Source organism: Anopheles nili, chromosome 3 (genome assembly GCF_943737925.1).
Source record: "Anopheles nili chromosome 3, idAnoNiliSN_F5_01, whole genome shotgun sequence".
NCBI lineage: Eukaryota > Metazoa > Arthropoda > Insecta > Diptera > Culicidae > Anopheles > Anopheles nili.
In genome coordinates this window covers 18,914,164-18,927,821 of record NC_071292.1, presented here as the reverse complement: position 1 = coordinate 18,927,821, position 13,658 = coordinate 18,914,164, and the positions used below count along the sequence as shown (strand labels likewise).

Sequence of the window (13,658 nt, the reverse complement as noted above, 5' to 3'; positions counted from 1 at the left end):
CACCTTTTTTTCCACCCAAATGGGCGGACGAACGGGGTTTTTAGTTTCAATCGAACCGAGATATTGCGTTGAGTGTAATTAATCCCTTGAGAAAGTCGTGTAAAATAATTGAGGCGCAGAGGCAACTCGCCTTTTTTCCCCTCGAACGCTCGTGGTATGGGAATAATACTGATAAAAAAGAATAACAATAAATCCCTTGTTGGTATGCGGCTTAAAGCCATTGTTCCATTTCACGCGGTTTGGGAATCAATTATATTGGCCGTCGAAAAAAAAGACAACCCCCCGAAATTCCCAAGCACACTTTAATTGATTTATGGCGTTCCGTTGATTGGATAGCGAAATCGAACAATTATTATTTTTATATGCCCACCCGCAGTTTTATCCCCTCTCGCATTTGGATTGCTTTGCCGTCCGTGGGTGTGACACGTCCCTCAACGACAACTGTGCAGCCGCGTAGCCCAAACTCGAATCAACAGATGCCAGAGAACGTAAGCCGCTGGCAACTTTCTACCCGCCTCCGACAATCATCAGGTTGCCTCCGCTCTGCTGTTGACGATGTGTTGCTGTCCACGGCAATCATAAACACTGTTCCCGTTGGCTTCGGTTGCCACATCGATGCTTTTCCCCCAGGAGCGGGATGCTTCCCTCCATCGGGTTTCGCTTGGACGGATTACGGCACCGATAACAGGGTTGCTGGCGGGTTTGCCGCAAGGAAGGGAAACCCTCATCTCATCAGCACCGACGCTTTCGTGGCCACGGATGCGTACTAATTTAATTACCTCATTAATCCATACTGCCACCCGGTCGGGAGAAATGCGAGAAGAAATGCGAACGGGACGAAAAACAAGCAGAACGCGACCCAATTTACTTGCTACGGTTTGGCGGGAATGCGAGAGACCGTCCACTGGTGCGGAAAGCTGCGAAACAATGAAATTATATGCAAACATACTCTCGCACACACCTACACACGCACAGGGCGCTGGGCAGGATCGCGATAGGAACAACCATTTGATTGTGCAAAGCCACCGACGAAAAGTTACAACACGAACGAACACGCCGAAATGGAAGGGACCAACCGACACACGGCATGGGGGATGGGTGAGAATTATTTGATTTTCTTTGTCTCGCTTTCATCAATTGCATTAACGGCGTGCAATACGGTCCAGTGATTTTTTATTGGCACCGGCCGGCAGCAGTGCGTGGCCTTTTGCGGTACCAGCCAGCGAGAAGGCAGCTGTTAATTTTGTTATTACCATCCCTGCGTGGTGGCAGTTTTTCACTCCGCCACGTTTTGTTTCGTTTGGGCGTAAAGAGAGCAAGCGGACCAGCCAGGAGCGGACCTTCACGTTTGGCTGAGTAAACTACTGAACCAGCGAGAGCCGGTACACCGGTGGCAATAAAAGCTGCCAGCTTTGGTTGGCGTGAACAACCAGGCGCCTCCATCGGGAGTAAATTGTACCGCGAAAAGCTAACGGTTTCTGAGGGAGAAATAAAAAAAAATGGCGCTACTTACCGGTGAGGGAAGCAAAAACGTATCAATCACTCGCACCCGCGGCACGGTACATGCACATTCAGAGGCGTCCTGCAAGAAAACGGAATAAAATGAAAATCAATAAACTTCAACCGGTGACAAGACGATTATATGACGGTACACGGTGATGATGCGATCGAGCGCGCTCCTTTGCACATTTGCTGAACGTATGTGGAATTCCGTATCGTTGCTACCAGGACCGGTACACACCGGCACACCAATTGATGGCCTTCGTTTCCGGGTTTTTTCTTTCCACCAGCACCACTTCCATCACTTGCCGGCTGGATGTAAATATTTAATCAAACGATAAAGGCGAGGATTCCCCGAGGCCACGGCTGCAGCTCGGAGGCGCACACCACCGGATGGGTCCTTTTGGTGTAGAGTGGAGTGGAGGAAAATCAGTGAAAATCCAAGCCGCACTACCATGGCGTGGAAAACACTCACTTGCATTCCCGTAACCGTAACCTCAATCGTACGTTCTCCGGTTCTGGGGATGGTGAACAGAGAGTGGAAAAAAAAACAGGTGTGCCTTTTTCTCACCGCTACCTTCCGAAGAGGCAAAAGGAACCCATTCCATCTCCCCCTCTCGGCTCCCCTTACACACGCGAACCGTGGCCGAGGCCTTGGGCGATGTTTCCGATTTACCCTCTTTGTTCGAGACTAAATGATGATCATGATGATGTCCTTTCCGCAGCGGGAAGCGTTCGGCTAAATATAGCCATCAAATGGACGGTTATTGGATACCGGTTGAGCCCCATGGCGCGTCTCGTCGCTCTTCATCCCAAGGACACTCACCCATCGACATCGAGGAGGAGACAAGGAGCGCCCGGGATCGACCATAAAAGGAACCTTGGGATCGCATCTCCGGCCCGCCCAGGAGAGTGAGGCAGGATGATGCGAAACGCGCCTAGGCAACGCTAGGCGATACACACACACACACACACTTTAGGGACACGGTCGCGGTGGGACGAATCTCCGTGTGCAGCAGTTTTATTTCGTATTCGTGGACGTTTCCATTTCCTTTCTGAGCGCCCAACGGCCCGGCCACGCAAAAGGTGAGCAAAATGGGCAGTGTCAACGCTGGGACGGGTTTGGTGTGTTGGTTTTTGGTTTTCCCACATCACTGGGCTCCCTTTAGGATCCCGGTTTTTTTTCACTGTTGTCTACTGGGTTTGTGGGGGTGTGAATGCCCGCGTGGACACCCTTCCCCCGGTGGCATCATTAAACCGGAGGGCGCGCACGCTGCTGTAATAATAATAATCCCTTCTCACCATTAAATCCGGCACGGTTTTTGGTGTTTGGAACGCATCCAAACACAAAAAAAATGAAGGACGAAAACGCGCCATTTTCTGCCCATGCACACCCACAATTTTGTCCCGCGGCATTATGGAGGGCCGAGGGATTATACAGTTCGATCCAATTTATGCACATTATCGTAACGCGCCGTGTGCCAAAATGTGGGAATCGCCATTTGACCGCCCTTTAGTGGCCCGATAGATTGCGTTGGTGGTTTTCCGCTGTAATGAGGTGGATTTCCCCATATTTTTTGCTCCGTTTCACATGGATTGGGAAGCGATGGGAAAAGCGCTCGTGGCATTTACCCTTTTTTTATTTATGAGCAGCATACAGGCGTTTTTAATTAACACTGATTGGGGATGTACATAACCGAGGGGTTTGTTTAATGTGGTAGAAAAATGCACCAGAATATCGGCACGATAATGAACCAGCAAATGAACATTGCAATTTTCCGGTCATCCCGGGATGAATATTGCCACACTAAACTGTAACGTACGTCGATTAACAATCAATTACGGCAGTGCCAGTGGATTATGATGTAAAACATGACGTAATATTAGTGCCCCGAGAGCGAGTGACGGTCTCGGTTGAAACCGATTTAAGGTTAACGGCTTTCGAACGCATCCAAGCGCGACTTAAAGATGATTCAGCAACAAACGGCACGTTGTCAATGCCTGCTAAGGATCGTGCTACTTTTTTATCTGACTTTTCTCTCGCTCTCGTTCTGTGTGTGTGTCTCTCTCTCTCTTTCTCTTTCTGACACCCTATAGGGCGGACGTGCCATGTACGCAAATCCGAGCGCATCCTTTCGTCCCATCATCACGCTCCGGTTGCTTTACGATGCAACTTATACGACCCAAGCGCAACCGGCATCTCATCTTTCGCTTCGTGGAAACAAAGCACCCCACTCGCGCTCTGCAACAGATTGCAATCAACACGACCATATTTTGCTGCCGCCTGCTGCTGTTTATGGAAAATTGATTTTCCTTCCCGTTTGCCAACTCCAGCGGTACATGGGCGATGGCGTTGCGGTTGGTAAGACCAGGAGTGTCGGGACAACAACGCCAACAACGCCAACAACTTACCACAATAATCAAATCCCAGCAAGCGCTTCCTGGTGCACTTCCTGTTGCTGCTGGCTCCTGCTGCTTCGTGGGTTTTGTTTTCGGGGTGGCACTTTTCAACGGCATGCCACCGCGAGAGAGAGAGAGAGAGAGAGGAAAAAAAACACATCCCCCAGGCACTCCACCACAGCATATAAACCCCGTGTGACGGTTTTTGGCGCTTTTCTACACCCTCCAGGGGAGTGCAACATTTTCGGCCTCAGTCTGTGACTTTACGCCCTTCATCCGGCCCGTCGACGTTAAGCTTGGGCACTTGCCGTGCTTTCACAAGCCGCCCTTTTTGGAATGATTATATTATGATGCTTTCTTTCGGGGCGCCTTTGGCCACGGATCAGTCGATGCTGGTGGGGAAACATCGAGTCGAGGGTGGTAAGGGGTTTTCGTGAAATTATGTTCGGTATAAAATGAAATTTATGACTTTATTTATGACCTACTCGGTTTTGGCATCGGGACATCGCCACGGGGAGAGAGAGTGTGGCAATACATACGATTTGCGTTTCTTCTTCCCTTTGTTATCTCTCTCTCCTTCCTTTTCGCTTGTGGTATTTGTCTTCGCCGACAGTTGGAATGTGTGAGCGAGCGTTCCGTTTCTCCCTTCGGGCGGTTTTGTACAAATAAACATTGCCTCAATGGGATTGTGTGTTGAACAATTTCATCAAGCTCCCTTTCCGGGGGTGGATCGTTAAAGCCGTTTTAATTGTTTTCATCTTCAGCGCCTTCCGGCGCCATGGTGAAAAATCGACCCACCCCGTCAACCCTTTCAATTCGCTTTGTGCCCCAATTTGTTCGTGCCGCACATAAAGTGCCGGATATTTTCGAGCATTCGGAGGATTAGAAACGAAGGAAGCACGTGGGCATTAAATTGGACGTGTTTTTCCTGCGGCAAGGCACTAGAATAGAGCACCGGTGGCGGGGACAAGTGGTCGAGAAATCTTTACCCTACCGTAGGTAATCCCCCGAGCCAAAGGGACGGGCACAGCTTATCCGAATTTCGACTTTATTGGTTCCGGGAAAGTGGACTAAAATGTGAAAAGCCACTCTACGCCGCCGGGAAAAGTCTCGCATAGCGACAGGCTTCGGGGAAGGTCGACTCCGACGGTGCAAATTGCCATTGGAAAGCACCCGGCCGGGCTCGTTTAAAATTTCCCACCCTTTGTCGGCCGGAAGGGGTTGCACATTCCACCCCCCAGTGGAGAGGGAGAGAGAGATAGGTGAGCTAAACTATTGCGCCTTGGTGTCGTACAACAGATTTACCATAAATTAGTTTACGACGCATTCGTCGCTTACCGGCGCTTTCCCTCTAACGGCATCTCACGAAAACCGAGAAGAAGCCGATCGTCTCATGTGCCGGGAAAACATGGCGCAGCGGGAATTTTCTTTGGCGCAGTTTACGTCCCCTCGAGGCTTGAAACAACCGGAACGCCGGAACAAGCGGGACAAGGAGGAGAAGTTTGATGTGGTTAAGCCCGCGCCATCGCCAGCACCTTGACAGTTGATACTGTACTGGTGAGAAAGGAAAGTTCTGCTGCTGTTAATGCCACATCAACCACCCAGGTGCGCGTCTCAACGTGGCGTTGCCATTCGCCTGCGAGGTAGCATAATAACAAGGTGTACTGCCCACTAATGCCTGCGCCACTACTAATCCTGCGGCTAATGATAATAGTTTTCAGTTGCAAAACCCGAAACTTTGCCCCCACATCCGGGCCAAACCACCGGCTGCGGAAGGGAAATGCAAATTTTCTGCGAAACACTTTCCCGAGCTAAGTTTGTTGGTAAAATTTTTCCACTCCTCTCGCATGCAGTAACTTTGGGGGCGGCTTTGGTGACACGCTCTAACCGATGCCAGCAGCAGGACCTTCTTTCGTGGAGGCTTATGAGATTATTATTTTTTTTTATTTTGGTCGATCTTCTAAACCCCTTTTTCCCATTCGTTGCAAGTTCTTATTTGTAGACGATCTTATCGATTGCAAACAGCATGCAAAAGGGCTCCAACTAGGGCTCTTTCGCTTTTGCCGAATAATCTAAGCCGTTTAGGCTCCGCCCCAAAGGTCAATATAATTATCCCGTTCAGCCTCTCGGGGGTGGGATGGGCGTCTTGGTAAATAAAAACAACCCTCGCTCCATCGCCGGAGCAGGCTTCAGAAAGAAAAACCCATCCTTGGAACGGTTTTCTCAGAATCCAGAATTGATCGGACCCTGAGTAGCGCCCTCTCGGTTATGCTGTGGCAAAATAGCCTCAATCCGTTTTCGAACGGCTATTTATGGTCTAGCGTCTGGGGTCGGATTTTTTTTGGGTGCTGTTCCTTGCATTGATTTAGTAGAAGAAAAAAAAATAACATTCTCTTTTTGGTGCCCCTCTTCGTATCCCTCTGATAATGATACTAAAAAAGATGAATTTTTGTTGCCTCGTTTAGCTACGCTCGAAACGTACCCCGATTTCCTTTCATGATTTACATCCATTTTTTGTTTGCTAAGAGTTCGTCCCGCACGCCCTGTTATCACTCTTTTTGACGCACTTTTTCGATGCGCCACCCACAAAAGGTCCTGGATTCCAGTTTGGGGAATTTGTTCGAGCGCAGGCAGATAAAAAAAAACAAACACTCATACACGCACACACTCATGAAATGTGGGGGTTCGAGAAGCCGAATAGAAATTCAGCGAGAGAAGGCGAGCAAAAAAAAGCCCATTTAATTTTTATTGTAGCCCTTTTTTGCGCTATCGAGGGCACGTCTCGAAAGCTGAAGAGTGCTTGAACGCCATCACGCTCTTGTCACTCGCCCTCGAGAATAAACTGGTCGGAAAACAGCGGCCTATACCGAGACAGGAGCCCGTAAAGGAACAGAGAGAGAGAGAAAAAGACAGTGCCTAGCGAGAGAAGGAGTGAAAGATAATGGCAAAAAAAAAGAAACGATGTCGACACCTTCGCTACGACGTTTCTTACCAGCCAAGTTGAAGATGTACTTGAGCCGATGATTAAGAGGAGCTCGAGCCCCCGCCCATCGCTTCACACCCTTCATATACCACCCCCTCATATACCATCACCGTTGCGGTAGCGTTGGGGTGGAAAATTACAAGTTGCTACCGAGTGCTTTTTTATGGGATTTTAATTTAGATAACTTTCGAAAGATTAGACAAAAAAGCGCCAACGCCGGCGAGGCAGCGCGTTGATATATTTCATTACCATCGGGGCTTTCCTTGACGCAATAGTTAACTTAAAGCAAAACAAAAACCAAGTTGTACGATGATGTTTTGCTATTTTTCTTTGCTTGCTTCATCATTTCAATGACGTAAAAACGCACCCCCACCACTTCTGTCTTGTAGGCGAGATGGATAGGAGAGCTTTGAACCAACGGTAAAGGATTTCGAAGTCTCACAAGCGGGAAACATTTGCCAGCTTCAAGGCTCTCGTAACCGCGCTCGCGCATCGAAAGTAACACGAAAGGACAAAAAAAAGGGAACACCCGAAAGGATCATCTTCCGAGCAATGACTCCGAGGTCTTGGTCTTCGCGCAAACAATCTGGGGAAAAGTTGGCTTCCGCAACCGCCGGCGGGCGGGATACGAATCATCTCATTTACTGCCCACCATCCGCACGCTGAGTAGTTTGTGTGCTCTTTTCCGCATCCTTGACGTTCCTGCGCTGACTACTATCATTCGCAATCAGAGCAAATCCTTCTCGTTCGTTCGTAGAAATGGAGGTTGCTTCCACTTCCGTTCGGCGGCGCGCACAAGCGTGGGATTAGGGTCAAGAAAAAATGGCGGAACTTCATCTCAAATTTGTTGTGGAAAACTTTCCAACACGACACGACCACGCACGGAACTAAATGTGCCCGCTCACACACACGCGAAGACGCGGAACTAAAGAGTCTTGCGATCTGGGCTAGGTTGTGAGATAGCGACGAATGAGGATGAACTTTTGCCAGTGTAAACTGAACGTTGGGGGTCAGAGGATTGGCATCGCTGCATTGGCGCAAGAAATGCAGTTTCCCATCTGGAGTCGGTCCAGGCACCAGCAGCGCAGTAGGGTCGAATGGAGAAAAAAAAACTGTTTCCCAGACTCGGTGGTGGATCCGAAGCGATCCACAAGAAAAGTTGTTTGTGCAGCAACCATTGCTGGCAGCATTGGCTTCGGTCGGATGATGCCCTTCCGAAAGCCATTCTCTTATCATAATCACCCGCTTGCATCGATGTGGACGCGTAGGCGACATTTCAAACCGGAATGCTGTGCTTTACTGCCTGCGCTAGAGCAAAACTGCTCGCGTTTGCACAATTTCAAAAGTACGGACGCTTTTTATGGGGTCTCGGTGACCTTTCGTACGTTGATTCAACTGCGAGCAACAAGTTGACGGTGATCGAGGGACATCACCACGGTACGAACCACCACGCAGTTTCGTGTTTCACAACATGTAGCTGTGGCAATTAGTGTTAATGGATGGCAGTTGAAAAGGGTGAACGACCCTATCCACCGAAACGATGCTGTCCATATGAAGGACCTTACACGGGTCTAAAAAGATACGAACTGAAAGATCAAGTAACAGGTAGGCTGATGTGGATAAGTTTAAAGACAACGCAAACCCGCCTGGCTGCTGTCCTCTGCGGACGAACCCGACGCACGCATCGTCACGGACGATGGAGGTTTGCGTCAAATTTGACTGCAGATTGACAGCCTGTCGGCGGTGCAGAAAAGGCTGTTTTCACTGCCAAATTTCCGCATGTTTTTTTTTCCTTGGCAGCTCCACAACACGGGACTGCAGGAGTAGTCTCAGAGGAGATGATGAAGCTGTTAGGAACCGTATTTTCAGGGTTGTTTCCGAGAAATTTAGCCCCGGAATTTGGCAGCGGCACAAAAGCTTCCAACCATCGCCAGTTTGGTCCATCGCCAAAGGGCGGTGTTGTCACTTTGCCATAACGCGTCGGGAGTTCGACCGATCGAAATCGACCGGAGGTACATTTGTGATAAATAAGCTCGCAAATACTCACACATAAAAAAACGCCAACCAAAACCAACTTCCAAACTTATGCGAATTAAGTAATTTAAATAAACTCCACGGTCCATTAAAGGGGCCAGTTAACGGTGCAGATACGAAGCCCTGAACCAGAACGTAACAGCATCGAAACATTGGCTCCAAAAATTAATGCTACCCGCCCCGTTGGGTTTAAATTAAGAGCACTTTTGCAAGTAAATTGTTCATTAAGCAAATAGCTTAATATCCACCGACCGCGCGACGATCTCCGTGGCACGCCCGCGGACAAGCGTCGTTAACTACCGTGCGAACTTTCCCGGGGATGCATTAAAATCAAAGTTCCAATTTGTTCTAAAGCACTCCGGCAAAAAGCAGTCGCGAGAGAGCGAAAGAAAAAACTCCTCCCTGCGCTGAAACATGCGGACGGTTTTCCCGCGGACACTATGATCCTGTCGAGCCAACATGGAACGAGGGAAAACACACACACACCGGGCAGGCACTGGAAACTCGTTCGGAGTAAGTAATCACCATTACCATCATTGGCGATGGTGGTGGACGTCATTAAAATCCCTATCCCACGAGCGAGGATAAGTAGCATGCTTCCGAACGTGTGGAAGAAGCTTGGGACGTGCAAAGGCGACAGGATGTGAGGATGTTTCGCGGATCATTTCCACTGACACCGGGCGTAAAACTTACTGCTTTTCCTGGTTGAACGGGATACATCCCAGGGGGGATGGACACACACACATACATAAACATGCATTCTAACTGGCTACTACTAAACTAGGCTACTACTAAAGCTAAAAAGCCTCTAAGCGTCGGCTACTGATGCATTCAGGCCCACGGGATAGCAACTTGATCCGTCGAGACAGCTACCATTACCGTCCCTGGTGGCATCTACGTGCTTGCAAATGAATCGTGCGTCAGAAAGGGTTCCCCCAGGAGCATCGGACAAAAATGTCCTCTCAAACTCATCTTCCCCGCGGGGGTTCGACCGGACATCGGCGGATCGACCAGCTTGACAGTGTGTGTGTGTGTGTGTGTGTGTCCTTTTTCGCCCGTCTCCCATCGAAAGGGCTCAAACTTGATCGAAAGTGACGATCCGTGAATGACGCTCCCTTCCAAACGGAACGGATTCCGGAAGGAGTACGTCCCAGAAGGAGTGCCTCCGTCGTACGAAACACACACACACCCAAGGGAATTGACCCAACCGGAACATCACAATCGCCACAGGGGGCTGGTTTGTCAGGTTCGATCAGTTTCAAAGTCGCGCCACCATGAACCGAACCCCTATTTCAGAGCGTTGGTGCGGGTGGAACGAGTGGAATCGAATCGACAACGGTGATGGATGAACAAACGGGACAACGGGATAAATGAAGGTGACGGACCGTTAGCTAATTTATATCCCGTGATAAGTATGCTGCAACGGGCAGCGTGAGGATCCCACCAGTGGAGTTATCCTTATTCCGTGGGGGCCATAAAACCTGGTGATGTGCGAGGCCAACAACCTGCCTGGAGCGTTTCCGGCGTTGGTGATGGAATTTGTGATGGCATATATAAGCCTCCTGGTTGCTTGAGAAATCCGTCGGGTGAACCCGTCCTATCGGCGCTCCTTTCTTTTGGGACAGCTTTTCGCTATCGTTTTTCCCTGCACGCTCCGGGGGTTTCTGAGTTCTGCTTCATTAGCTGATTATCACAGTGCGTTATTGGTGTGGTCAGCGAAAAAAAAACACACCCTACGGTAGTAATGCAAACCGAAGTAGCCTCAAAATAGCTGCCAAATGTTCTGAAACTCTCGTGCGGGAATAGGAGCTCATAACCAAAACAACGCTAGTCAAGAAAAACCTCAGCCATGTACATGAATGTACACAACACAGCTCCCGAACCGGATCAGCACGTCACATCAACTCGCGGTCTGCAATCAGTCCGAACTTTTCCGTTTCCACAAACCACCACAATTCACTCAGCTAGCCGAGTGGGGGGTTGGCGTTTCCATTACCAAACCAAAGCCATATGTTGACCCGTCCCACCGTTGAGGGTTGAGGTTGAGCAGAAAATCTCATTACTCAGCGGTCAAACGCATAGACGGGGAACATGGACACGTGCCACGAGGGTGGGTGTTATGAATTTCACTTTTCCCAATCTGCACTCGGAACAAAACCCGACCGTAACAAATTAGCGGTCATGGGGTGCATTTGTTTGTACGTTTTGCTGAGCTCCAAACCACCCCCCATGAAAACAGGACGATGGAGCCCTCCTACATCCTGTGATTACGACATACGTGTGATTGTTTCGTTTTTTTTTGCGTTCTCTTCTTTGTTTTTATTTTGAACCAGCGCCCGGTGCCTGTTCCTTGTACGTTTTTTGTTCACACATACGAACGAACATGCACCAGCCGAGTCCATTAAAACTTGGTCAACCACCGTCCGTCGGTTTAGAAGTCGGCCAGAGAACGCAAGTAAATTCCGTGGTTGAGGTGGAAAATCACTCCACTAGCCCGATTCCAGCGATATCGATCAGCCAAAGGGAAGGTCGGCGGAAGAGAGCGAGGAAAGGAGCCCCACCTCAACACCCGGGTTGACATCGTGTGGGGGGGTCCAACAAAACTGGAACCAGGACAGACGGTCATAAAGAATCGTTCCATCGGGAAAGCGTAAATGTCGGCGACCCAGAACTAATCTAGCTCGTTCCGGGGAAGCCGATATTTCTTTTTTTTCTCGTCCTTGCTTCGTCCCACAGTGTGTGTTACGCTCCTTCTTCGCTCGGACGGAAAGGTTTTGCTTGCTTTTCGGTGGACGAATCCACCCACGCGGCCACCGACCAGGAAAGGCCAACAGTCAGGAGGGTTTTGGTCACTGGCAGGCACTGGGCCGTGGTGGTGGCCCAGTGTTGGTGGCTAAATAGGAAAATGGAAAAACAACAAAAAAAAACACATCCTTAACAGCGTGCAGCGTTGCATTTTGACCTGCTTTCTGAAGGACCGGAGAGAGAGCAGCAAAGGGCATGAAGCGTGCAGTGACCGTTACACTGCCACTACTCGTCGGTCTTGGCAATGGCAGGAATGGTCTGGTAACGGTTGAATTATCTTCATTTGCCATGCCTCGCATTCGTCCACCACCTGGCAAGCATTGCAGGTTATTTATATGGCCCGTCAGAATTAAAAACAACGGTTCGCTTCCATATATCACCAAAAGAAGCTTTACAAAAGAGGCTTTGCATGAATAATACGCTTTGGAAATCACCCATTGGAGTATTTCTAATAAGCTAAACAAAACGAGACAATTAGCGAAATGCAAATTTTGCCTCGCAACAAAAAGATTTCCAGGAAAACATGCAAGAGGTAACTTTTAAAAAAGTAAAGTATTTACAAGAAACGCAAACACTACGAATGATGCAGAGAAATGAAAGCATTCCGACACGCCTCGTAGTCCTTAAAGATCAAAAGCGTGTCCGTCTACCGAGTCCATTTCTCGGAAGGACCTTTTTCTCACTATGTGTGGGATGCCAGAGAAGGGTTTTCACTAGCGGACAGAAACTGCTGGAACCACCGGGGGGATTGATATTCAATTGATGTTGTATTTTTTTTACAATTTACTCCCATTCTACCACTGTTACTTTTGCCCGTTTGGCACCATTATCTAGCTAGTCACTTTCCTTATGTTGCTACCTATTTTAAATTATTTATGCCTATCATCCTAAAGTCAATATGTACAATCCTTTGAAGGAACTATCACAATTCACACAGCCGATGATGGCCGTGTCAGTCGAGCCACGAATCACAGAACAAATTGCTCTCGTGCGCCGTCTGGTAGGCCACTTTCAGGTGATCGTCCAGATCGTCGTCGATGTAAAAGTCGTTGAGCAGAAGCGAGGCGTGCTCATCGAGCACCAGCGGTTTGTGTTTCACATCTGGCACAGCCATGACGTCCCAGTTGGTTTCTCCCGGAATGACCGCGTCCCAGGCGATATCCTCCGCAAGGAAACACTCGTCGTACTCATCGAAGAAGGTGCTCTGATAAATGTGACTAATGTCACTGCAGTTGAAGTTGAACTGTTCCTCTTCGTTCTCTTCGATTTCTTGTTCAATTTGTTCGAGCGGACAAATTGGTTCCGTTTTCATGCGAGTGCTGTAAGGGAAGCGAGAAAAACACAATTATCACCTTTGGTTCATTGAACTAGAGGACCCGTAGGGAGCCTCTGGGATCGTAACATACCAGAAAGCGGCCGCCGGAAATGGTTGCTGAAGCCCGCTATCACAACAAAGCCGCTGGGTGCGTGAAAACTGAGAAGCCTTCCAGTACTCGTCGGCCAGTTGTCCGCAGGGCAAACTATGTCGACGTGAGCACTTGTGTCCGTTCGACAACAGACGCAGGTGAGGAAACATTCTCTGTAGCAGCCGGTACCATAGGTACATGAGGATACGCTGGACCAGGATCATTAGGGTGATCTCTTCAAAGCACCAGCACACATTACCACCGCTGTTCACACTTTGCTCGGCGAAGATGCACATGGTTGATAGCACAGATTGCGTTTGGCCCCAAATTGTCTCCAAAGCTGATATGCTCCTTGAATAGGACGAATAGTCTGGTAAACACCGAAATTTACTCGTTGATGTCTGCTGCTGCGTAGTTCAACAGTGAATGATGATACCACTGCCGATTGTGGTTATTTTAAATACCAAAACCCAAAACTACCAGCAGCTTCAGAGCAGACACGAACACAAACAACCCGATCAGATCTGAGG

At 49.0% G+C, this 13,658-nt stretch overlaps 1 protein-coding gene across 1 annotated transcript; it reads right to left on the bottom strand.

Moving 5' to 3' along the window:
- Positions 1-12,674: 12,674 nt before the first annotated feature.
- LOC128727008 (uncharacterized) lies at positions 12,675-13,424 on the bottom strand. The gene is made up of 2 exons (XM_053820864.1): positions 13,129-13,424; positions 12,675-13,041 (listed from the first exon to the last, which is right to left on the bottom strand). Exons 1-2 carry the CDS (start codon positions 13,422-13,424, stop codon positions 12,675-12,677), a joined length of 663 nt encoding a protein of 220 aa, XP_053676839.1.
- Positions 13,425-13,658: the final 234 nt, after the last annotated feature.